This window comes from Sciurus carolinensis, chromosome 8, assembly GCF_902686445.1.
Source record: "Sciurus carolinensis chromosome 8, mSciCar1.2, whole genome shotgun sequence".
NCBI classification, from domain to species: Eukaryota; Metazoa; Chordata; class Mammalia; order Rodentia; family Sciuridae; genus Sciurus; species Sciurus carolinensis.
Window position 1 is genome coordinate 63,641,699 of NC_062220.1, and position 24,959 is coordinate 63,666,657.

Here is a 24,959-nt window from a genome sequence, read left to right on the forward strand (position 1 = left end):
TTGAGTGGCTTTCCAGAGACCCAGAATAGTGATTTCTCAACTTTTCTACCAGAACCTATTTGGATGATACACATTGTTTTACAGTAATCCCAAAAAACAGAATGAGAAGATGGGTTGGGAGAAGATGGAGTGGGGTAACACCGTAAGAGTGCTGGGCCAGCACACGTGCTTTCTTAATACCATTTCACTCTCCCTATAACTCTAAGAATCACAGTGCAGAACTGTCTACAATTACCATTATGAGTCTACAGAAAAACTAAACATGGTACAAGATCCTTCACAACACCACCACTATATAACTGTTCCAACACCACCTTTAGCCCTGGGCTGGTTCACTGGTTCTCAGAGTATGGTTGAGGAACACCTTTCCCTCAGACCACTTCAGAGTTCTGTATGGAGTAAAACCTAGCTGTCAAACATGAATGAATATCATCCTACTTTATACACAGACTTGTCATGATTACAGCCTGCCATCTTGAAAAGACTAAAAGTTGAAATAGTAAAGTTCAAGTTCTACAACTGTCACAAATTAGCTGTTTATTTGCCAATTTGTTTATTAGCAAAATTAGCCTGTTTCCAACATGTAAGTAATAATCCAAATGCCATAATTTACACAATCACAGTACCTTAAGTTTTTTCCTCTTTTAGAGGATGGGGATGCAACAGGCCAAGGCGAAGAACAGACGACTAACTCATAGAATATTTAACAACAGGGAGAAAAATTCCTATCCTCAATAGGAATCAAGAAATACAAATTAAAACAAGATACCATTTTTCAGTCATGAAGGTCAAGGTAATTATAATATGAACACTCACATTTCTGACGTTGTATGAAGTAATGAAACTTTTTCAAAAAGTTATTTATAAACATGTATTAAATGTTCATACCCTTTTACCTAGTACCTCCACTACTGGAAAGATATAAGATAATCATGAAAAATACAGAAGCTTTATGTATGTCAATCACAGTATTATATATAACAACAGAAAACAGAATGGCCTAAACATTCAAGCAAAATGAAATGGTTACATTATATTATGGTCACTTTGTGAAATATTATACATACTATTAAACTACTAATTTTAGACAGTTAAAATTTTTATAAAGCAGTTTTAATAAATAAAAAATTCTTATCAAATTCTAAGTTTAAAAACACAAGAATATAAAATGGGCCTTGTAGTTATGGTTACACAGTATCATTAAAAACATTAACATGCTGAGTATAGTGGCACACACCTATAATCCCAGCTACTGAGGCTGAGGCAGAAGGATTCCAAGTTCCAGGACAGACTAGGCAATTTAGCAAGACCATACCTTAAACTAAAACAAAAAGGGCCCGGGTGTAGCTCAGAGGCCCTTGGTTTTATCCCTGGTGCAGGATGCAACATAAAAATAAAAAATTAAACAACTAACAAATATAGGATTTGGGTGATGATACTACAGAATAATGGAAATAGCATTGTGGAGTCAGACTACAGGTTTGAATGCTCATTCCACTTCCCTAAGTATAAGGCATTACTGATTGTTATTGTTAGTAATTACTACTGTAGGATTTCCAAATTTGAAATACGACTAATACTTTATAATGAAACTATCTCTAAGGCTCTGTTCTAAAAATGTTAAGATTTTAAAATGCATTTTTAATCCACATCAGAATTTAAGAATAACAATCTATCAGCCGATCTTCTATTCTCTTTCCATGACAGTGCACAGTTCCTCTCCAGTCTTCCACTCAAGGGAAAAGTAGCACCAACTACAGGCAGTCTTAATTATAGTTATTACTTATCAACTCAGGAAATTAAAAAAAAAAAACAGGCACTATAAAAGAATAGCTTTAGTCATCAAATCTCCAATGTAGAATCACCTACCTCACCAAAGTATTATGGAAGAAAAGTCATTTAGTCCTTGAGAAATGAAATCTCCACTAAGAATCCCTGACTCATCCCCAGAGCATGAACCAACCTTAAGGCTACTTGCCCTGTTCAGGAGTTCAGAGACTGGTCACCTGTCCAGATGGCCTACATTATCAAACAGTGCTCCTTCCAGGCCATATATACCCAGGCATAATAAAGTGCCTGGCATGCAACCAAGAAACAGCCAGGAACCACACCACCTCCTCCTCCATAACCAAATAGAACTAAAAAAAAGATTGATTTTAAAGATTCTAAATACTCCAATGTATTTTATTTTTGCTAGAGATAGCGAAAAGGGGACTCTATCCAATTCTTGTAAATGACACCATTCAAAAGATACTACACAATCAATTCTCCACAGTAGGAAGGGAAAAATGTCCTCTCTTTAATCTTTTCAGATCAAGAAGTAATTGTTCAAAAACATATTGGCTAAATATCAAGAGAAAATATTCAAAATAGACTTTTATCTACACTTTTCAGTTTTTACAAGATCATAACAAGCCCTACTCCTATCCTCTCTGATTGGCCTGGGAGATGGGAATCACAAAGCTCAACAATACTATTATAATACGGTTGTAAGGCTAAGGATCTATTTTTTTCAGTTGTTAACAATTTTAAACCTAAAGATTTACTAGATAGAATTCTTTTAAAAAGATGAAAAAGTATTTCAGTCCTAAAAAGCCATTTTACCGACACATTGAAACCACTGCACTTTGAAACACACTGGCTAATGTTTGGTGCCTATTCATTTTTATAGACATTAACTGTGTATCCTTCTCACAATCGAATTTCGGTTATGTGATTATTCTTGGAGGTGTACCTTGTTCAGAAGCAAAATTTTCCCTAGCTGATTTCCCATTCCCAACGCCCGCCAAGGCTAAGGAGCAATCACTTCCCAAAGTCCCACTTCCTTTTCCATTCCCCAGACCTCCAGGGTTTCCAACGCCCCAATCTTGCGCAATATCCGTAGGAGCAGCAGCCGCAACCACCGCCTCCTAAGCCGGGAAACAACCCTAGAGGGAACATTGTCCAGCAGAAAAATAAAAGGGGCGGGGTCGGGGGGTAACGTCGGAAGTCGGCTTTGGGTCCCACGCCTTCGCATCTGACCCCCCTCAGGGATGTATCTAGAGCAATTTCACGAACAAGGTTTTTAACCCTCGCCTCTCAAGCCTGTCTGCACAAGCACAGGGCGGAAAGGGGGGGCGCCCGGGGAGGGGGGCGGGAAGGTTATCTCCCAGTTCAGGGCTCCGGCCCGTACCGTCGCCTCCGCCCCACCAGGACTATTGTTCCCAAGTTCCCCACCCCCACCCCGGATAGGAAGTGATAGTCACATCCCCTCCGCCTTCGGCAATATCCCCCAGGGAGTCCGAAGTAAGCTTCCTTCAGGATAACCCCCACCCACACTGACCCCCTTCAACCTGAAGTCACAGTGACCCCCAGACCATCTCAAACCTGGATCTCAACAGAAGAGACGGGGTGAATGGAAATTAGGTAAACCATGAGATTCTACGGACAACCCTTTCCTACATGTTGGAGAAAATAATCGCGAACCAAGAGACAGCATGAGTCCTACCTTGCCCTCTTGGGAGGCCAGCTTGAGCAAAGGGACCCCACGAGTCTATGCCAACCTCAACACCCTCGTTCCTCTGCCAGTCGCAACCCGCTCTCCTCCGGGTCGCAGTCAGACACCCTGCCTCGGACCTCCCGGGAGGGGCAGGCCGAGTGGGAAGGCGTGGAAAGACGAGTCCCCAGCCCCCTTGGCCTGCACCTCGCTAGCCTCCGGCTCCTGGCCCGAGAAACAATAGGTGGTCGCGGGCGGCGGTGCCGGGTGCGAGCTCGGCCTCGCGGGCGCTCGCCGAGGGGGCCGCGAACCCGGGAGGATGAGAAAAGAGGCTGAGGGGCGGAGGCGAGCTGCTCTCCGCCGGCCTCCGGGACCACCCGGCCCTCCGGTGGGTGCGCGCCCCCTGCTCCTCACAGCCGCACACAAAGCGCTGGCAGCCCGGGCCGGCCCGGAGAGGCGGCAGTGGGCTCCGGTGCCGACGCGACGAGGCGACAGCGAGCGGAGACACTCACCATGAAGTCCCGGGCGAAGTTGTCCTCCCCATTGTGGTCCGGACTCTTCATGGCCTGGACCCTCTGGATGAATTTCCTCAGGATTTCCACTTGCTCCATCCTCCCGCGTCCCCCAGGCTGCGGTCGCTGCCCCCCCCGCCGCCCGCCCGCCCGCCGCAGAGCCCGCTCCGTCTTCCCCAGCTCGCTCCCCCTACCCGACCCTCCCTCCCGACCCCCGCCAACCCTGCCGCTCCCTCCTCCTCCCCACCGCCCAGGCGGCGGCTGCGGCGGCACCCGCCCGGCTCCCGACACCACAACTTCCAGGAGCAGCAGCCGCTTTCCCACAGTACGAGGCGAGCCGCTGCGGCTAGCGCCAACCCCAACCCCCAGCTTGCTCCATCCTCCTTCCCCGCCCTCCTCCTCCTCCTCCGAGACGCCGCCGCCGCCTCAGGAACACGGCTCTCCGCTCGCCCTGCCCCCCTCCCCGGTTCTTCCTCCCCCCCACCCCCCGCTAGCAGCCGCAGCCGCAGCCGCCTCTCCCCACGGGCGCGCCCCCGCCGCCACCCAGACGCGCGGCCCCGCGCACCAGCCCCGCCCCAAGCGCTACGCCGCGCCGGCCCACCCCTGCTCGCTCGCCTCATGGCCACTCCTCCTCCAAGCCCGCCCAGTCGTCTCCGAGTGGTTGGAAGACACTTGGGCTGTCTGGTGGGCCACCCGACTGCACTTCCTGGGCGTGTCCCGGCCGGGCAGCTCGGAGGTCAGAGGAGTGTTAGGATGAGTTTGTTCTCCTGGAGGAGGGCATGCAACTCCCAGCAGGGGAAGCCTTAGTTGTCAGGGTAGGACCTCTTGGCCTCACCGCCTGCTAGGAGGAGCAGATTCCCGGAGTGCCTCAGCTTCACCGCCAGCAAGGTGCTGGGACTACAAGTCCCGGCCTGCCGGCGTGACCCGCAGCGGGCAGGGGTGGGCAGTGGTGGGAAAAGGCACGCTGGGAACTGTAGTAGCGTCACTTCCACGCTCGCAGCAGGTAGGTGCTGGTCTTACCAATGGCCTGGTGAGAGTGAAGGAGCGATTAGGCTTCGACAGTTTGGGGGACGGCTGTGACTAAGAGAAGCGAAACGCTTCTTGGGTAAAAGACTTGCTCCTTACAAATCCTCTTCAATCCTACGAGTGAGCGTCCTTCACGTACCACGCGTATGCTAGGGACTTAGCTTTTGATGAACTGAAGGGAATTTATCTTCCTGTCTAGAGATTTGCACACCTTTGAAACTGAATTGGGCGCTTTCCCTCCGCAGGATAGACTAAGTAAATATTCTTGTTGCCAAAGAATAGGCTGATCTAACTCATTCTTTTAAAAATTAAAGTGATTTGCTCAAGTTCCCCGCCCCCCCCCCAACATATTCTTGGCAGAACCAGAACTAGATTAAAGTCCTTTTTGCTTTCTCTACAATATCATACTGCCTCCCAGTAAGGAATGTAAATTTGTGGTAATGTGACAGAAATGGAAGATTTGATCCGTGGATACCCACAAATAGCATTATTTTTATAGAGCAACTGGTCAGGAAATTTGGTTAAAATAGGAAATAGCAATAGTATAACACTTTTCCTAGCTGAATGTTTAGGTGCACCGTGGAACTCGATGAAAAAAAGTGAAGAAAATAGATATGTGTAGCAAGATACAAATTTTAAAAGGAAAATATTTAAAGTAATGTACTAATGTATACCAATCTACTGCTATTCTCAGAAATATGTACTTCCAGATGTTCCCTCCCGAATCTTTTCCTATAAATTTATATGCGTATGCATGTAAAGAGATAAAATTCTGTATTTTAACAATTCACTTAGAAGAATGGTCAATTTCTAAGAAAAACTTTATGGAAACAAAGGTCTGCAGTATTTTATTTTAACTAGATACTGATACTGAGACTCATTTTCACTGGATGTAAGTAAAAATCAGAATCTGGACTTGATCCCTACTAGTATAGCTCTTCATAGAGAGCCCTTTCTTAGAACTGGGCTTAGAATCAGATTGTAAGCAGTGAATTAGGTAGATGAACAGTAGTACCTCCACTTCAGATATATCCAAAGAATATAAAAACCAGACAGTGATTGATAAAGACTATATGGACAAATTGTTTAAAAGTCTAGTGACAGTATGGTGAAAAGTATTACTGACATATTGAATCTCACATTGGCTGGTGTTTTATAGTTCTTTCTTTCTTTTTTTTTTTTCTTTCTTTTCCTCTTATTGGCAAGCTCTGTTTCTTCCTTGCAACACTCTAGGATTTCTTGAATGCTCAGCAGTTACTTTTGGCATCTGCTATAGGTTAGGGAAAATTAATGTAAAGCACTCCAAGGATTTCAACTCTTGGAAAGGCTTAGCAGTGTTTTCCTTGGTATCTAGCTAGTTTTTTCTTCTTTTTAATATATCTAGGTCTTATTTCAATCCACAGATGTTTTTTTAAGCACCTCAAAATATGGTGCTATACTGTGTGTGTGAGAAATAGAAAAATGTTTTAGGTATGGTTCTTCTAAGAAGCATATAGCTTAGTTCAAGAGACAGAACAAACTCTTATCTTAATAAATGTCTTAATAAATGCCACATAAGGGCTGGGGTTGTGGCTTAGTGGTAGAGCACTTGCCTAGCATGTGTGAGACACTGGCTTTGATTCTCAGCACCACATATAAATAAATAAAAATAAAGGTCCATCAATAACTTAAAAAATATTTTTGAATAAATAAATAAATAAATGCCATATATGTGATACAAGAATGAGTGCTTTATCAACTCAGAACATTATGGACTAGGCTGTCAGAGCATGAGGTGTTCATAGTAGACTAAACTATCCTGAGTGTTGGATGCCTGGTTAAGGATTTGAACTTGATACTGTAGGTAGTGGGAGCTTACAGTGGTTTCTGAGGCTAGAAGTAAAAATCAGAAAAATATTAACCTGGCACATTTTGGATAAATTGTGAATTGATAAATGGAGAGAATGGAAAGAGATGCAAATGGAGGTAAGGGACACTTCAGAAGAACTGAGCGAACTAGGTGACTGACTTAGGGCTCAAGGAAGGCTGAATTTTAAAAGACTGAAATTAGGCCTGGGATGTAACTCAGTGGAAGAGCACTTGCCTAGAATATGTGAGGCCCTGGGTTCCATCCCCAGTCATAAAGACTGACATTAACCAGTCTTTAATTGGAGATTAGATTGGAGGAGAGCCGAAAGGTTGACAAAAACATGGACTATTGATGGTATGGGCAGATGGGCATTCTCATACATAGTAAGAGAAACTGGCACAGCACTTTGGAAGGCAGTTTGGTAGTATCTCTATGAAAACTTAAGTCACCTAGCAGCTCAGGAGGCTGAGGCAGGAGGATTGCAAGTTCAAAGCTAGCCTTTGCAAATTATTGAGACTCTAGGCAACTCAGCAAGAGCCTATCTCTAAATAAAATATAAAAAAGGGTTGGGGATATGGCTCAGTGGTAAAGTGCCCCTGGGTTCAATCCCTGGTACAAAAAAAAAATTTAAAAATTAAAAGTCAGGCATTCATTGACCAAATTGTCCCTATAGGAATTTATCCTATAGATAAAATTTACAACTGTGTGTAAGTGTATATATGTATGCTTATTATAGCCCTATCTGTAATGGCAAGACTGGAAACAATGTAACTGCTTATCAAAAGGGCATAGATTAAAAACGAAATCATACATACAATGAAATTCTGTGAAGCTGCTTAAGAAAAATTTTTAAAAATTATGTATGCTAATGTGGAATAGACCCCAAGGTCAGCTTGTTATAAATAAAGCAAAGCACCATATCATGTTTATTGTATTCTTCCATTTATGTAAAATCTAAATGTGGATAGAATGTTTGAACACATGAGATTTTTCTGAAGAATCTTTAAAAACTGTTAGCTGTGATTGCCTATATGAGGACCTTGAGAATCATCAGTGGAAAGGAGATGATTTCCAATGTATATCCTTTTATATTCTAAATATTTTACCATGTACATCCATTACTTTTTCAACAAAATCAAATCTGTTGAATTAAAAATTTTTTTAGAATTTATTCCAGGTGGTGAGAAGAATAGCAAATAAAGGTAGAAGAAGGCAGATCTTGTTTAGGAGGTTTTTTGTTTGTTTGTTTTAATGGTATATGACAAGCCAAGTTTCAGAATGCTTGCTTTCATACACTACAGTTCTCTTCTCGGGGAACTGCCTTGCTCATCCTCAGCTGCAGCTGAGTGTTAGGCTTGACATAAGTCATCAATCCATATAAACTGGTCAGTGACCCATGGCCTGGTGTAGGAAGATGAACTGGGCCGGTCACTTCTCGATTGGGAATCTGAACCTGAAAACCTTAAGTCACTAAAGCAGCAAGTGCTGATACTGAATGTTTGTCATGAGGTAGAATTAGGTTCTGGCAGAGTGAAAAGCCTTGTAAGAGAATAGAAAATATAAAGAATCTGAATAGTCAAGAGAAGAATATTAAGCAGGCATGAAGCAATATGTGGAGAGGTGATGTATCTCACATGCCAATGTGGGAGAATCCCTGAAGCAACTCAGCTTCCTATTAACTTTTCAGGACAATTTTGGTTGATATTTATTCCATAAATAAATCCTGCTTTTCTTAAAAATAGAATAGAGCATGGACTCTGAAGTCAAAGGGATGAATGTACCAAGACCTGCTTCATTTCTTACTCACACAAGTCACTTACTCTCTCTAAATCTAAACCTCAGTTTCCAGGTAGAAAAACCACCTGATGCTATTTAAAGGAGATGGTTTTAGCAGTGGGGCACTACTCATTCTCCTTGCTCAGGGAAAACACAAAATAAGAACTAGTTAAATGGAATGCTTTCTGGAATTTTTTTAACCAACTATTTCATCTCTTCTGCCTCTTTTACTTTGTACTAGCCAGCCACCTTCACTCCAAATAAGTAAATACATGAAGAATTCGAGAAGAAAGCAAAAGATCATTTTTAAAAGCCTTTCTTATGCTTTGTGAAGGTTTGAATGGGAAGGAGTTTAAAATTAATAATCTGAAAGAGGTTTTAGGATTATTTACCTGTTTCATATTTGCAGGATCACTGTCCTTAGCTGGGTTAAAAGAAAGTTCTAATATCTGTAGAAATTTTAATTTTTAGGCAAGTTTTACATATGTTTTCTCATAAAAGCTATAGTTGTTGCAGCTTTCATAGCATCATAACTCTTTGAATTCTGTTTTCTTTTTCCTTTTATAATCTTGGGAAGTAATTTGGTATCACTAGTGTCACAATTAGGTGACAAGCTAAATATAAAACCACAGGGAGTGAACATGATTAGCTCACTTATAGAAAACAAATGTCAGACTCATAGACAGAACCCACAGGTCCTGAGTTTCCAGCTTGTTGCATAAACCACTGAGTCACAACACTTTTATATCTGGTATGCTTTATGTGAAACTACAGGTGAAGATTCAAACCATTCTTCAGATTCTAATATTAACCTGCCATTTCATTTTATGTCCCTCAATCCTCTCTGTAATTTTAACTGTATGTCGAATGGACTCCTAGCTGGGAAATGAATGAAAAGGGAGGGAAGCTCTTCTCTAGTTTATTCTTGGTATCCCTTACTCCCTCATTCTTTGCTCTAGTCACCATTTTTTAATCTGTAAATTTTTCTGTTGAAATATGTAATCCAGTAAATGGGGAACTAAAGATAAGGGAACATATTTTTAGTTTCTTAGGGTAACATAAGATTTTTTAGAAGAAAGCCGCATAAAAATGTCAAGAAGTTTGGAATGGATGAAATTTCTTTAATAATATATATTCCTGGGGCTGGGGAGATAGCTCAGTCGGTAGAGTGCTTGCCTTGTAAGCTCAAGGCCCTGGGTTCGATCCCCAGCACCCAAAAAATAAAAAAAATAAAAAATAAAAATAATAAAAATAATAATATATATTCCTAAAGCTTAATATTGCACAACTTTTTAACATGTTACTCCCTGTTGATTCTTACAACTCTAGGCAGGTCATGTATTATCTTCATCTTTAAATGTGTTCTAGAATACTAGAGGGAATAATAATATGTAAGCCTAGAGAAATTCAAGGGATTTGCCCAGGGTCACACAGAAGGCCAAACGAGAACCAAAACCCAGGAGACTGTCCACTCAATGAAAACTTCATACTGTAACACAACAATAATATACTGAAGGAGAAGAGAGTAATTAAATATACCTTCTCCTCTTTTTATTTCATATTTGTTATGCTGTTTCATTGAACATTCAAAGAAAAATTAAAATTTTATAAATAACTTCAAAGTCAAGTACTACCTGAGCATCTAATTAGTGATTCTTTAATATGATGACATTTAGTTTCTGTGTTCAGAAATGAATCATTAACAAGGGCTATGAAATATTTCACCATCTAAAATCCATCTACTATATTGATTGGGCTGAGGTCATAAGCCCCCAAACAAGCAGAAGTCTCATTCAGTGACTGTAAATATTTCAAATTAAAAATAAACTGGGTCTACTCATAAGAGGTATTTGATATAACCAAATTCATAGAAACAGACAATAAAATGATGGTTACCAAGGGTTGGGGAAGGGAGAAAAGTGGAATTGTTTAACAGGTGTAGAGTTTCAAATATGCAAGATGAAACAGGCTTGGAGATCTGTTTCACAACAGTGAGAATATACTTAACGCTTCTAAACTGTGCATTTAAAAATGGCTAAGCTGATAAATTTTATTTGTTTTTTGCTACAATACAGATAGGTAGGTAGATAGGATATATTGTTTGGGATGATGAAAAAGTACTGGAGATTGAGTGGTTATGGTTATACAGTAGTGGAAACATACTTAATGTCACTGAACTGTGCATTTAAAAATGGTGAAAATGTGTTGGGTGTGATGGTACCTGCCTGTAATCCCAGCTACATGGGGAACTAAGGCAGGAGGATTCCAAGTTCATTGCCAGCTTGGGCAACTAGCAAGACCCTATCTCAAAAAATAAAATTTTATAAAAAGACTTTGGTAATCTAGTTGAGTGGTGGAGTACTTGCTTAGCATGTAGAAGGCCCTGGGTTCAATCCCTAGTACGACAAAAAGGAAAAGAAAAAAAAAAAAAAAAAAAGTTAAGGGGGCAAATTTGATGTTAGATATATTTTATCACAATAAAAAATAATAACTTGTATTTAAAATTGTAACATGATTTTATATTTTTATCACATTCACTATTCTGTGAAAAACTTTCATATCTGTGTAGGTAACATAGGTGAGTAGGTATAAAGTTTGTGTAGGTATAAAGCCAAGATTTCTTTTAGCTTCTCAGTTACTTAACCTATAGTTAAACATAAATAGTTGGTGGTGCTGGGGAGCCATACGATTCTAACCTAAAATCTAGTGAGGAAAATTTCATTGCCAAAATTCATATTATGCAAAAATCTTTTAATGCACTTAGAATTGTATAAGACACTTTATGTGCATATTATGTTTCTTTCAGTGAAATCATTAGATGAATGCCTGACCTCCTCATTGTATATCACATTTCAAGATGACCACTTTGTAGAAGTATGTATGTGTATGTGTGTATGCATATATAGATACAGATATATACATACACACAAATATACAGTAGTTGAAAATGTATTAAAGGACATTTATTGTTAATAACTAGTTTCAATTAATAAACATTTTATGGTTTTAAAATTCTTTTAAAATTTAAATTTAAATTCTTTTAAAATTTACTTTTAGTGCTGGGTACACACCTATATTCCCAGTGACTTGGGAGGCTCAGGCAGGGTGATCTCAAGTTTGAGATAGCCTTGGCAATATAGTGAGAGACCCTGTCACATAATAATATATATTCTGAAAGCTTAATATTGCAGAGCTTTTTCACATGTTACCCCCTGTTGATTCTCACAACTCTAGGTAGGTCAGGTATTATTATCTCCATCTTTAAGTACTAGAATACTAGAGGGAATAATAATAGGTAAGCTTAGAGAAATTTAGTGATTTGCCCAGGGTCACACAGAAGGCCAAACTAGAACAAAAAAACCCAGGTGACTCTCCCTCAGTGAAAACTTAAGACTATAATACAACAAAGGATATACAGTAGTAATACTGAAGGAAAATAGAGTAATTAAATATACCCTCTCCTCTAACTTTTTATTTCATATTTCTTTTTTTAAATATTTTTCAAGTGTTGATGGACCTTTATTCATTTATTTATGTGGTGCTGAGAATCAAACTCAGTACCTCACACATGCTAGGCAAGCGCTCTGCCACTGAGCCATAACCTCAGCCTTTTTTCATATTTCGTATGCTGAAGCAATCCTCCAGCTTCAAAATTAACTAAGAACATATAAAGAAGTAGTTTTAAAAAACATTGAAGAGAAACCTGAAACCCAGAGTTGTGCAGAAGTCATTTTCTTAAAGCATGTGCTAATCCCTAGCAAATTCCAACTTGATTTTTTAAATTAATTAATTAATTAATTATTTTGATGTGTGGGGGTACTGGGGATTAAACCTAGAGGTGCTTTCCTGCTAAGCTACATTCCCAGCCTTTTTTTTTTTTTTTTTTTTTCGGTACCAGGGTTTGAACCCCAAAACATTTACCCAATGAATCAGATCCTGAGTCCTTTTTAAATTTTTCAAGTTTTATTTAGATACAGGGTCTCACCAAGTTACGTAGGGCCTTTCTAAGTTGCTGAGGCTGGCTTTGAACTTGAACTTGTGATCCTCCTGTCTCAGCCTCACATGCTGCTGGGATTACAGGCATGCGCCACCACACCCAGCTCTATTTTTTATTTTAAGACAGGGTCTCACTAAATTGCTTAGGGCTTTCTTAAATCGCTGAGATTAACCTCCAACTTGGATCCTCCTGCCTCAGCTTCTTGAGTTGTTGGAATTACAGGTGTGCACCACTGTGCATGGCTCAGCTTTAATTTTCATAGTTTCCTGGCACCAGGATCAGGAAAATCAAAGTGCTTGGTAAACTCAATAGGGAGTCCAGTAGGCAATTTGGATTCAAACTGTAAACTGAGACTCTAAAAGAATTCACCTTTGGGACAATGGTAAACCAGGGATAAACCATTTACGTTTACATTAACTGGATGGTTTCAGGGAACCTCAGCCCTTGAAATTAGATTCAGGTTGTCTCCAATTGGTAGTACTACCCCCAAGACCCTAGCAGAAATAAACAGAGGAAGCTACCTTTATCTATGGCCTCGAATTAGTACTTTGAATAACTTTTCAAGTACAATGAGCTGTGCAAAGATAATTGAAGTACATAAGAAAATCTTTCCCTATAAGCAAGCTTAAAGGAAACAGCAGATAGAAAGAGACCCACAAAATTTTATACATGTGCGACAAAGACTATAAAATAAACATGTTGTCTTTGATTAAAAAAATAAATAAAAACTAAGGCAGTAGAGAAGACAAACCTGCTGTGACGAAAAAGCCCACTTGATCCTAATTTTCAGGACCAATTCCAAGAAGGATGAGAGCAGGGAAATTCTTTGTGACCTTTTGGATTTGAAGCAGAAGATGTCAGGAAAGTTACCTCAGCGATTTAAAAAGGTGAGGGGGCCTGAGGGTGTAGCTCAAGCATGCATGAAACCCTGGGTTCAATATCCAATACTTAAAAGAAGAAAAAGACAGCTTTGGAGAACATAAACTACCTAGTGAGATAACAGATTAAAAATGATTATTTTGACTAAATTGAGTAAATTTAACTATTTTGGTTTTTTTCTTTTTTGGTCTCATGTTTGAAACTTTTATCAATTTACTGTGGCCAAAATTGTTAATCTCAACAATCCTGGAGAATATAGATACTATCATCATCTTCAAAAAATCAGATGGGCATGGTAGCCCACATCTGACTCAGGGCCTGTTATCCCAGTGGTTCAGGAGGCTGAGATAGGAGGATCCCAAGTTCAAGGATAGCCTTAATGACTTAGCAAGACCCTAAGCAACTTGGTAAGACCCTGTCTCAAAATGAAAAAGATTTGGGGATGTAGTATAGTGAAAAAGTATACTTGTGTTAAATCTCCAGTACCAAAAATAAATAAATAAAAAAGAGAACAATCACAGTACCACAATGAATGATTATTAAGTCTAATGATACTAATATTTCAACTTGCAATACACCAGATTTATGACCTCCCATTTATATAATGGTAATTTATTTTGACCCTTAAATTATTTTTCTGACATGTCTATCTGTTTTATTTATGTATTTGGTACCAGTGTTGAACCCAGGGGCACTTAACCACTGAGCCACGTCCCCAGCCATTTTTTATTTTTTATTTTGAGACAGGGTCTCCCTCATTTGCATAGGGACTCACTAAGGTGCTTAGGCTGGCTTTGAACTTGCAATCCTCCTGCTTCAGCCTCCCAACCTGCTGGGATTACAGGCGTGAGCTACTATGCCCAGCCCCATCTGTCCAATTTAAAGAGATGAAAATCAACCTTAAACTTACTGATAGATTCCTGCAGCAGGATTAATTTCAACTGTGAGAAATAAGTCTCAACATAGAAAAGACTTAAACAGGTAGACCTTTCTTCATCTCATATAAAAGTCTGCAGCTGTAGTGGGCTAGGGCTATTGTAGATTCCATTACCAAGACTGTGTCATATTCCAACTGGACTACTCCAGCCCTTTCAACCACGTTCCATCTGCATGAATGAGGGAAAGAAGAATCAGAGAGGCAAAGGACACATGCCAGCTCTTTTTAAAAAAGGTTTCTGTGTGTTACTACCCATAAGGAAGAGAGAAACAGTCCCTGGCTTCCCAGAGTAGTCCTAGCACTTGCAGACCTTGATGTTCTGTTGAACATACACAGTTTCAAAGAAAAACATTTGACAAGGCCACTCTGATTGATGGATCAATATAAAAACAAGACTACTGCACAATTATGTCTAAACAGGCGGAAACATGAACATTTTCCAAACCACAAAGTGACAAAACATCTCCCTTATTCTGCCTATTATGGTTTGCTCTCAGTTGTAGCTTTGTCTGTGCCTCATTCCTCCTGATAATGTTTTAAGATGCCCAATCATAGACTAGCTCCTACTTACTAATCTGGAGTAAATCCTTTCAACACTCCCTAAATTTAACTAACACAAAACAAATCCTATAGTGAAACATTTCTTTTTTTTTTAATTTTTTTGTTAAAATATTTTTTATTTTTACAGACACATTTTGATTCATTGTACACAAATGGGGTACAACTTTTCATTTCTATGGTTGTACACAATGTATATTCACGCCATTCTTGTAATCATACATATATATAGGGTAATACTGTCTGTTTCATTCTACTGTTTTTTCCATCCCCAGCCCCTGCCACCTCATTTACCTCTACACCATCCAAAGTTCCTTCATTCTTCTCTTCCCCCTTCTACCCCCCCCATCTCCATATATTGTCATGCACTTATCAGAGAAAACATTTGGCCTTTGGTTTTTTGGGCTTGGCCTATTTCACTTAGCATGATATTTTCCAACTTCATCCATTTACCAGCAAATGCCATAATTTTATTCTTCTTTGTGGTTGAGTAATATGCCATTGTGTATATATACCACAGTTTCTTTATCCATTTGTCAACTGAAGGGCATCTAGGTTGGGTTCCAAAATCTAGCTATTGTGAATTGAGCTGCTGTGAACATTGATGTGGCTGCCTCCCTGTAGTATGCTGATTTTAAGTTCTTTGGGTATAAACCGAGGAGTGGGATAGCTGGGTCAAATGGTGTGTCTATTCCAGGCTTTCTGAGGAATCTCCATGCTGCTTTCCAGAGTAGCTGTACCAATCTGCAATTCTACCAGCAATGTGTGAGTGTGCCTTTTTCCTCACATCCATGCCAACACTTATTATTGCTTGTGTTCTTGATAACAGCCATTCTAGTTGGAAGTTAGATGAAATCTTAGGGTAGTTTTAATTTGCATTTCTCTAATTACTAGGGATGATGAGCACTTTTTCATATATTTGTTGATCACCTGTATATCTTCTGTGAAGTGTCTGCCCATTTCCTTAGCCTATTTATTGATTGGGTTCTTTGTATTTGGGGTGTAAAGTTTTTTAAGTTCTTTATAAACTTTGGAGATGAGTACTCTGAAGTGTGTGTGGAAAAGATTTTCTCCCATTCTGTAGGCTCTCTTTTCACATTGTTGATTGTTTCCTGTGCTGAGAAAAAACTTTTTACTTTGAATCTATTTATTGATTCTTGCTTTTATTTCTTGTGCTATGGGAGTCTTATTAAGGAAGCCTGGTCCTAAACCAACATGATAGAGATTCAGGCCTACTTTTTCTTCTATTTGGTGAAGGGTCTCAGGTCTAATTCCTAGATCCTTGTTCCATTTTGAGTTGAGTTTTGTACAGGGTGAGAGAGAGGGATTTAGTTTCATTTTACTGCATATAGATTTCCAGTTTTGCCAGCATCATTTGTTGAAGAGGCTATCTTTTCTCCATTGTAAGTTTTTGGCACCCTTGTCTAGTATGAGGTTACTGTACTTATGTGGGTATGTCTCTGCGTCTCCTATCCTGTACCATTGATTTACCTGTCTATTTTGGTGCCAGTACCATGCTGTTTTTGTTACTATTGCTCTATAGTAGAGTTTAAGGTCTGGCATAGTGATACCTCCTGCATCACTCTTCCTGCCCAGGATTGCTTTGGTTATTCTGGGTCTTTTGTTCTTCCAGATGAATTTCATGATTGCTTTTTCTGTTTCTATGAGAAATGTCATTGGGATTTTAATTGGAATTGCGTTAAATCTGTATAGCGCCTTTGGAAGTATGGCCATTTTGATAATATTAATTCTGCCTGTCTAAGAACATGGGAGATCTTTCCATCTTCTAAGGTCTTCCTCAATTTCTTTCTTCAATGTTTTGTAGTTTTCATTGTAGAGATCTTTTACCTCTTAGGTTAGATTGATTCCCAAGTTTTTTTTTTTTTTTTTTTTGAGGCTATTGCAAATGGAGTTGTTTTCCTCATTTCCCTTTCAGATGTTTCATTGCTTATGTATAAAAATGCTTTAGATTTGTGTGTTGATTTTATAACCTGCTATTTTGCTGAATTCATTTATGAGGTCTAGAAGTTTTCTGGAGGAGTTTTTTGGATCCTCTAAATAGAGAATCTTGTCATCAGCAAATAGTGACAGCTTAAGTTCCTCTTTTCCTAGTTTGTATCCCTTTAATTTCTTTAGTCTGTCTAATTGCTCTGGGTAGTATATCAAGGACAGTGTTGAATAGAAGTGGTGAAAGAGGGCATCCCTGTCTTGTTCCCATTTTTAAAGGGAGTGGTTTCAGTTTTTCTCCATTAAGAATGATGTTGGTCGTGGGCTTAGCATAAATAGCTTTTACAATGTTCAGGTGTGTTCCTACTATCCCTATTTTTTCTAGTGTTTTGAGCATGAAGGGGTGTTGTATTTTGTTGAACACTTTTTCTGCGTCAATTGAAATAACCATATGATTCTTATCCTTAAGTCTATTGACATGATGGATCACGTTTATTGATTTACGGATGTTAAACCATCCTTGCATTCCAGGGATGAACCCCACTTGATCATGGTGCACAATTTTCTTAATATATTTATGGATACAGTTTGCCAGTATTTTGTTAAGGATCTTTGCATCTATATTAATCAAGGATATTGGTCTAAAATTTTCTTTCCTTGATGTGTCGGCCTGGTTTGGGTATGAGGGTGATATTAGCTTCATAGAATGAGTTTGTTAGGGTACCTTCCTTTTCTATTTCCTGGAATACTTTGAGAAGTATTGGAAAGAGTTCTTCTTTGAAGGTCTTATAGAATTTGGCTGAGAATCTATCTGGTCCTGGGTTTTCTTGGATGGTAGGCTTTTGATGGCTTCTTCTATTCATTGCTTGATATTGATCTGTTTAAATTGTGTTTGTCCTCCTGGTTCAGTTTGGGAGGAGCATGTCTCTAAAAATTTGTCTATGTCTTCCGTATTCTCTATTTTGTTGGAATATAGATTTTCAAAGTAACTTCTCATGTTTTGTAGCTCAGTGGTGCCTGTTGTGATATTTCCTTTTTCATCACAAATTTTAGTAATTTGAGTTTTCTCTCTCCTTCTCTTTGTTAGTGTGGCTAAGGGTTTGTCTATTTTGTTTACTTTCTCAAAGAACCAACTTTTTGTTTTGTCAATTTTTGGAATTGTTTCTTTTGTTTCAATTTCATTGATTTATGCTCTGATTTTAATTATTTCCTGTCTTCTACTACTTTTGCTGTTATTCTGTTCTTCTTTTTCTAGGGCTTTGAGCTGTAATGTTAGGTCATTTAGTTGTTGACTTTTCATTCTTTTCTGGAATGCGCTCCATGCAATGAATTTTCCTCTTAGTACCGCTTTCATAGTGTCCCAGAGATTTTGATATGTTGTATCGTCATTCTCATTGACCTCTAAGAATTTTTTAATCTCCTCCCTGATGTTTTCTGTTATCCATGTTTCATTCAATAGCATATTATTTAGTCTCCAGGTGTTGGAGTAATTTCTGTTTTTTATTTTGTCATTGATTTCTCCTCTCAGTTCATTATGATCTGATAGAACAAAAGGCAGTATCTCTATTTTTTTGCATTTCCTAAGGGCTGCCTTGTGGCATAACATATGATCTATTTTCGAGAAGGTTCCATGTGCTGCTGAGAAGAAAGTGAATTCACACGTCAATGGATGGAATATTCTATATATGTCTCTTAAGTCTAGGTTATTGATTGTGTTATTGAGTTCTATGGTTTCTTTGTTTAGTTTTTGTTTGGAAGATCTATCCAGTGGTGACAGTGGTGTGTTAAAGTCACCCAGAATTATTGTGTTGTGGTCTAATTGATTCCTGGTATTGAGAAGGATTTGTTTGATGTACAGGGATGCACCATTGTTTGGGGCATAAATATTTACTGTTGTTATGTCTTCCTGATTTATGGTTCCCTTAAGCTGTATGAAATGTCCTACTTCATGCCTTCTGACTAACTTTGGCTTGAAGTCCACTTTATCTGAAATAAGGATGGAAACCCCCGCTTCTTTACTGAATCCATGTGCATGGTAGGTTTTTCCCCATCCTTTCACCTTTAGTCTGTGAATGTCTTTTTCTATGATGAGTCTCTTGAAGGCAGCATATTGTTTGGTCTTTCTTTTTAATCCATTCTGCCAGTCTATGTCTTTTGATTGATGAGTTTAGGCCATTAACGTTCAGGGTTATTAATGAGATGTGAATTGCATTCCCAGTCATTTGGGCTTATTTTTGGTTTTTAACTTGACTTGGTTTCTCCTTCAAGTGGTTTTCCTATAAGGTATTTCCTCCCTTTGCTGATCTACATTGTTGTTTTTCATTTCCCTCTCATGGAATATTTTGCTGATAGTATTCTGGAGTGCAGGCTTTCTATTTGTAAATTCTTTTAACTTTTGTTTATCATGGAAGGATTTTATTTCATCTTCAAATTTAAAGGTTAGTTTTGCTGAGTATGGGATTCTTGGTTGGCAACCATGTTCTTTCAGAGCTTGAAATATGTTGTTCCAGGCTGTTCTAGCTTTTAGAGTCTGAGTTGAGAAATCTGCTGATATATTGGTTTCCCCCTATATGTAATCTGATGCTTTTCTCTCACAGCATTCAAAATCCTATCTTTATTTTGTATATTAGGCATTTTCATTATAATGTGCCTTGCTGTGGACCTGTTGTGATTTTGTGCATTTGGTGTTCTGTAAGCCTCTTGTACTTGATTTTCCATTCATTCTTCAGGTTTGGGAAATTTTCTGATATTATTTCATTGAATAGGTTGTTCATTCCTTTGGTTTGTATCTCTGTGCCTTTCTCAATCCTGATAATTCTTTTCATGATGTCCCATAGTTCTTGGAGATTCTGTTCATGATTTCTTACCATCTTTTCTGTTTGGGCAACTTTATTTTCAAGATTAGATATTTTGTCTTCATTGTCTGAGGTTCTGTCTTTCAAGTGGTCTAGTCTTTTGGTGATGCTTTCCATTGAGTTTTTTATTTGGTTTATTGTTGCCTTCATTTCAAGGATTTTCATTTGTTTTCTTTGGTTTTTTTTTTTTGTTTGTTTGTTTGTTTGGTTTTTTTTTTTGAGAATCTCTATCTCTTTGTTGAAATGATCTTTTGCTTCCTGCAATTGCTCTTTCAACTGCTTATTGGTATTATCATTCATTGCCTACATTAGCTCTCTTATCTCATCCTTTGCTTCATGAATCATCTTAATCATGTATAATCTGAAGTCCTTTTCTGACATTTCTTCTACCATACTGTCAATGGATTCTATTAATATAGAATCTAGATTTGTTTGGATCATTTTCTTCCCTTGTTTTTTCATGTTGTTCATGTATCTTCCCCTCTAGCTGTGCAGATCTGGGGTATTGCAGTTTCTCCCCTATAGGCTTATAGTGACCCTATGGGTTTCCAAAACCTTTTCTTTAAGGGGGAGATCAATATTAGCAGTGCCCAGTTCAGACAGTATATAATCCTAGACCAAATAGCCCCTATGAGGACATTAACAATATTGTCATAATAAACAGAATGAGTTCAACTGTTATCTTCAGCATATCAAATAGATTTGCAATAAGGTCTGCAGTTTCTAATGGAGGACAAAGAGGATGCGGAAGGGTGTAGGATGTAGCTGTTAATGGGATAAGAAAAGAATATATAGAAGTTCTAGATAATAGAAAGAGTGAGAGTGTAATCAAAAGAAGTTGGTTGTTGACATGCAAAAAGGGAGAAAGAGACTGAGGGAGCAGGTAAACAAAAGGAAAAGAGAGCAAGAAAAGTAAAGAAATAAAACCTTAAAATTTTTCAATATGGAGAAAAAAGAAAATCTACAGTATAACAGTCATATAGTATTCAAACCTCCCAGTCTTCAGTAGCCTGATGCATGAGAGGTAACTGACAATGAGCTTCAAGTCTCCAGCAGGCATCTCAGGATGGGATTTGCCCCACCTAAGGATCGGAACTACGGCTTCCAGGATTATCCAAGATGGTCGCTCTGTCTTCCAAATGTGTTGGCAAATGGGGAGCTGCAGCTCGGGGTGTGGGCATGGTTGACTGGAGGTCCTGGAGACGGGGTGCAGTTGGTCAGGTAGGGGTCCTAGAGATGGGGTATAGTCGGTCTGGTTGCAGGATCTTGGAGGTGGGGTGCCGTCGGTCTGAGGGTCCTGGTGATAGGGCGCAGTCTTTCCATCTGGGGGTCCTGGTAGTGGGGAGCAGTCAGTCTATGTGAGGGCCCTGGAGGCAGGGAGTGATCAGTTGGGCTGAGGTATCCTGGAGACGGGGCTCAGTCAGTCCGGCCAGGGGTCCTACGGGGCCTCTAGTGAAGGCTTTCTAATGCCCTCTTCACTGAGCTAGCCTGGGTTCCTCATGGTGTTCATTCTCCCTTGTTACAACAAGCAATAAATCCAGCCTATTCAACTGCTAGGCCATTCCTGTGGTCATTGCAGGGAGGGTATTGATACCTATTATTGACAATAAATTAGTTATAGAACTACACTTGTTTTCAAGGGTTACTGAGAAAAGTAGTCTTGTTGGATAGAATTTTAGGAATGCCAAGATGGGGGAGGCAGGGTATAAGAAAGATGCTGCTGGAGGACAAGACAGAGAGGAATCATCATGTCCCTGTTTAGGATAGGTGCCATTACCATGACAACTCCCATCACTGAGGAGTTATCACCATGACAACTCCCGCTACAGGTTCTATATTTTTAAATGACCAACAGGGTAAACTGGGAAGTATTCTAATTAGGTTTTCTAAAGTAACCAATGGGAGAATATTGGACCATATTCTAATCAAGTATCATAGGGTAACAAATGGGAGCAAATGAGGTAAGATCTTCAATCCTGTCCGCATAGAAAAGAGAACACCTCATAGCTCAGCATATAAGACACTAAATTCCAGACATTGGGCTGTAAGCCTCTCTTTCTCGCTTGGCCACTCTATTATACCTATACTCTCACCTTCATTTTCAATAAATCTTTACTTTTGCCTGTTGCTTTTGTGTGTCTTGCTCAGCTCTTTGTTCAGGACACAAGGACCTGCACCCCAGCTGGACACCCCAAACAATGACAGTCTTTTCCTTGGGTCTTTGTGTGCTCAGTGAATGTTAGATTTCTATTGTCACAGAAGTGAGAGAATACAGGAATCAGCTAACCATTCCTTCCATAATCTCCAAACTGAAGAAGCTGAGAAGCTTTTTTCAATGTCTATTGTTTCACTATCTAAAATAAATATGTGTATCAGACTCTGTGGTGCACACCTATAATCCCAGAGACCTGGGAGGCTGAGTCAGGAAGGTCACAAGTTGGAAGACAGCCTCAGCAATTTAGTGATTCCCTCAGCAACTCAGCAAGACTGTCTCAAAATAAAAAATGAAAAGGGCTAGAGATGTAACTCAGTGGTAAAGCATTCCTGGATTCAACCCCTGGTACCAAAAGTTCCCTGGTACAATAAATAAATAAATAAATAAATAAATAAATAAATAAATAAATAAAGTGTGTGTTCAGAAGCAAGAACATAAGTTTAGAAAATAAATAAGCCATGTAATTACCTGACAATCAAAGAAATGAAGTATCCCAGATGAAAATATCAGACTCTACAAAGGTTATCATTTTGGGAGAAAAAAAAATGCTGCCAGTGTAATGAGGGTTTCAAATTAATTATAGTAAAGAAGACAGCAGGCACCAGCACTATCAAACTTTTTCTGTTGTAAAGTATTTTTTTATGTCTTTGGGCCAGTTCTTTTGTTTCTATTTGCCACAGGTAGGTTTATTAGATTTTTTAAAATGGCATCAAAACAAATATCCCTGGGTTTATTGCTTTGAAAAAAAGTAATTGTGACAAACTTAGCTTCTGAGATGTCTCTTCAAAGATACTCATTAAAGTCCCTTTATTAAAAGAAACCCACTGCCTAATGAATTTATTCCTCACCTTCTGATTTTTTGCAGACCCAAAGGAGGAAAAAGTGATGACAAAATTGGAAAACAACATTGCCCCTTGGGTCGTTGGTCATCTATTAAATGCACCAAACACTAAATGATTGATCTCTACCACTTCCTGAATAATAATACTAGCTAATATTTTTGATCCTTTATATACCTTATTTTATTTGGCCAAACAACTCTCTGAATTATTTTTCATTCATTTTAATTTCATGGATTTCAAGGTTACATAGTATTTAAGTGACACTGTCATAATTTTAACATAGAGATATACATTTTAGATTCTGAACTCTTTTTTATTTTTATTTTTTAGAATCTGAACTCTTAACCAACAAGTCTATGATATCTCAGTAATAACATATTGTATAACAGTATATGATTTATAAATAAGTAAATCTGCTGTTTGAGGGCAATAAATACAAAGAAATCAGCTGTTTTGAGCAAACACTATATGCTATGCACTGTATTGTGGCTTCACTTATTTAATCTTCAGATCACCTGCTGCATGATGGTATGTGCAATTCCTATTCTTAATTTATAGGTATGACAACTGAGATTTCAAGAGCTTAGATAACTTATTCAAGATAACTTCAAGGCCATCTGGCAGTAAATTTCCTGTTGTTTATCACTGTAAGTTGTTGCCTGTGAACTCATGATTTATTTTCAATCCTGAAGAAGATTTTGCTATTTTTAGTAAGAGAGTTCTAGGTTAAGTCAACTTTTAGTTTTTTCTACATTTTGTATTTTATGTAAAACATTTTCAATTGCTGATAAGATCTGTCATATTGCTCACAGATGTCAGAGAATAGAGAATAACTTTAATATTGAAATAAAACACCATAAATATGATATACTTGCCTTATAATTATCTCATAGTTTAAGATACTACAAAGTTAAATATAGGTGATTTTTAAAATCATGCCTCCTTGGATTATTCACTATACTATTCCTTTCTGTTAATGAAGATGTAAAATTTATAATTTAAATACTAGTTTCAAAATTCAAAATTTATCTAAATTGTATTCACAACTCACAATTGATAACCATGCTCCTTTAACTAATGTTTTCCTCATCTAAGCTTTATATATTTTTGTTTTTATTTTCAGTGCTGGGAATCAAACCCAGGACCTGTGCGTGCTTAGTGAGCACTCTACCACTATCTACATCCCCAGCCCTCATCTGAATTGTAGATGTGACAAAATACCAAAATGATAGAACCTGAAAACTGAACAAGATTTTTTAAATTATGTAGTTCAGCCTCCCAATTTTATAGATGAGGAAACTGAGGACTCAGAGATTAAAAGAATTTGCCGGGTGTGACAGGTAGTGCTGAGGAGTAACTGGAGGCCTCTACCCCGAGCCATGCACAACATTACACTACCTAAATAAGTAAACATGCCATCTAAATAGAAATGTGCTTGTTATGTAATGAAACTTAAAGACCAAATATCTATTAGAATTCGCCCAAATCACTTCAGCTTTACTTGATAAAAATGTTCGTTGCATAGTCACGGAATCAAATTGCTGTTCCCCTTTTCTTCTATATTAATTCTGAAGTCATGCCTATGTCAGAGCCGCTGACTTCAAGCACAAATTGGTACTGAGTCCACTTATGACATACTTTTTAATAACACTTAGGTTGTGCTCTGGTCAGAGACTGTGGTAAGTGTTTTGTGTACAGGAACCTTCTGAGTTAGGTTCTTCTATCATCATCCCAATTTTAGAGATACAAAACACAAGCACAAAGAAGTCAGAATCATCCAAGTTATATGTAGCAAACTGGGGATTCACACACAGGCAGACTGGGTTCAAAGTAGTGCTCTTAAACACTGTACAAATGCTTCTTGCAATGTAACATCCATAGGTCTTTCCAGAAAAAATTTAAGCATCTGTTCTTAAAATTTCTTGTAATGTAAGTATCTTCTTGATTTATAGTTAACTCTTTTGCTGTAGGTAGAAGAATTCTTCCTTAGAGGTGTTAGACCCTTAAATCATATCGATGGTCATTCCCTTTCTCTATATATTTTCAATAATGAAAAAACTAAAGTAAAATACACCCAATGTAAAAACAATT

The 24,959-nt window shown here is 38.6% G+C and overlaps 1 protein-coding gene across 3 annotated transcripts in view; it reads right to left on the reverse strand.

Annotated features, from left to right (window-relative positions):
• Ptpn12 (protein tyrosine phosphatase non-receptor type 12) overlaps positions 1 to 4,138 on the reverse strand; it is a 119,325-nt gene extending 115,187 nt beyond the window's left edge. The window contains exon 1 of one of the 3 annotated variants that reach the window (XM_047560915.1): positions 3,988 to 4,138. In XM_047560915.1, coding sequence (XP_047416871.1) covers positions 3,988 to 4,086 — 99 coding nt within the window. In that variant the 5' untranslated portion in view covers positions 4,087 to 4,138. Of the gene's footprint in view, positions 1 to 3,487; positions 3,504 to 3,987 lie in introns of those variants that run through there. The other 2 variants (XM_047560914.1, XM_047560912.1) reach the window with 2 other exon arrangements.
• Between the last annotated feature and the right edge of the window lie 20,821 nt (positions 4,139 to 24,959).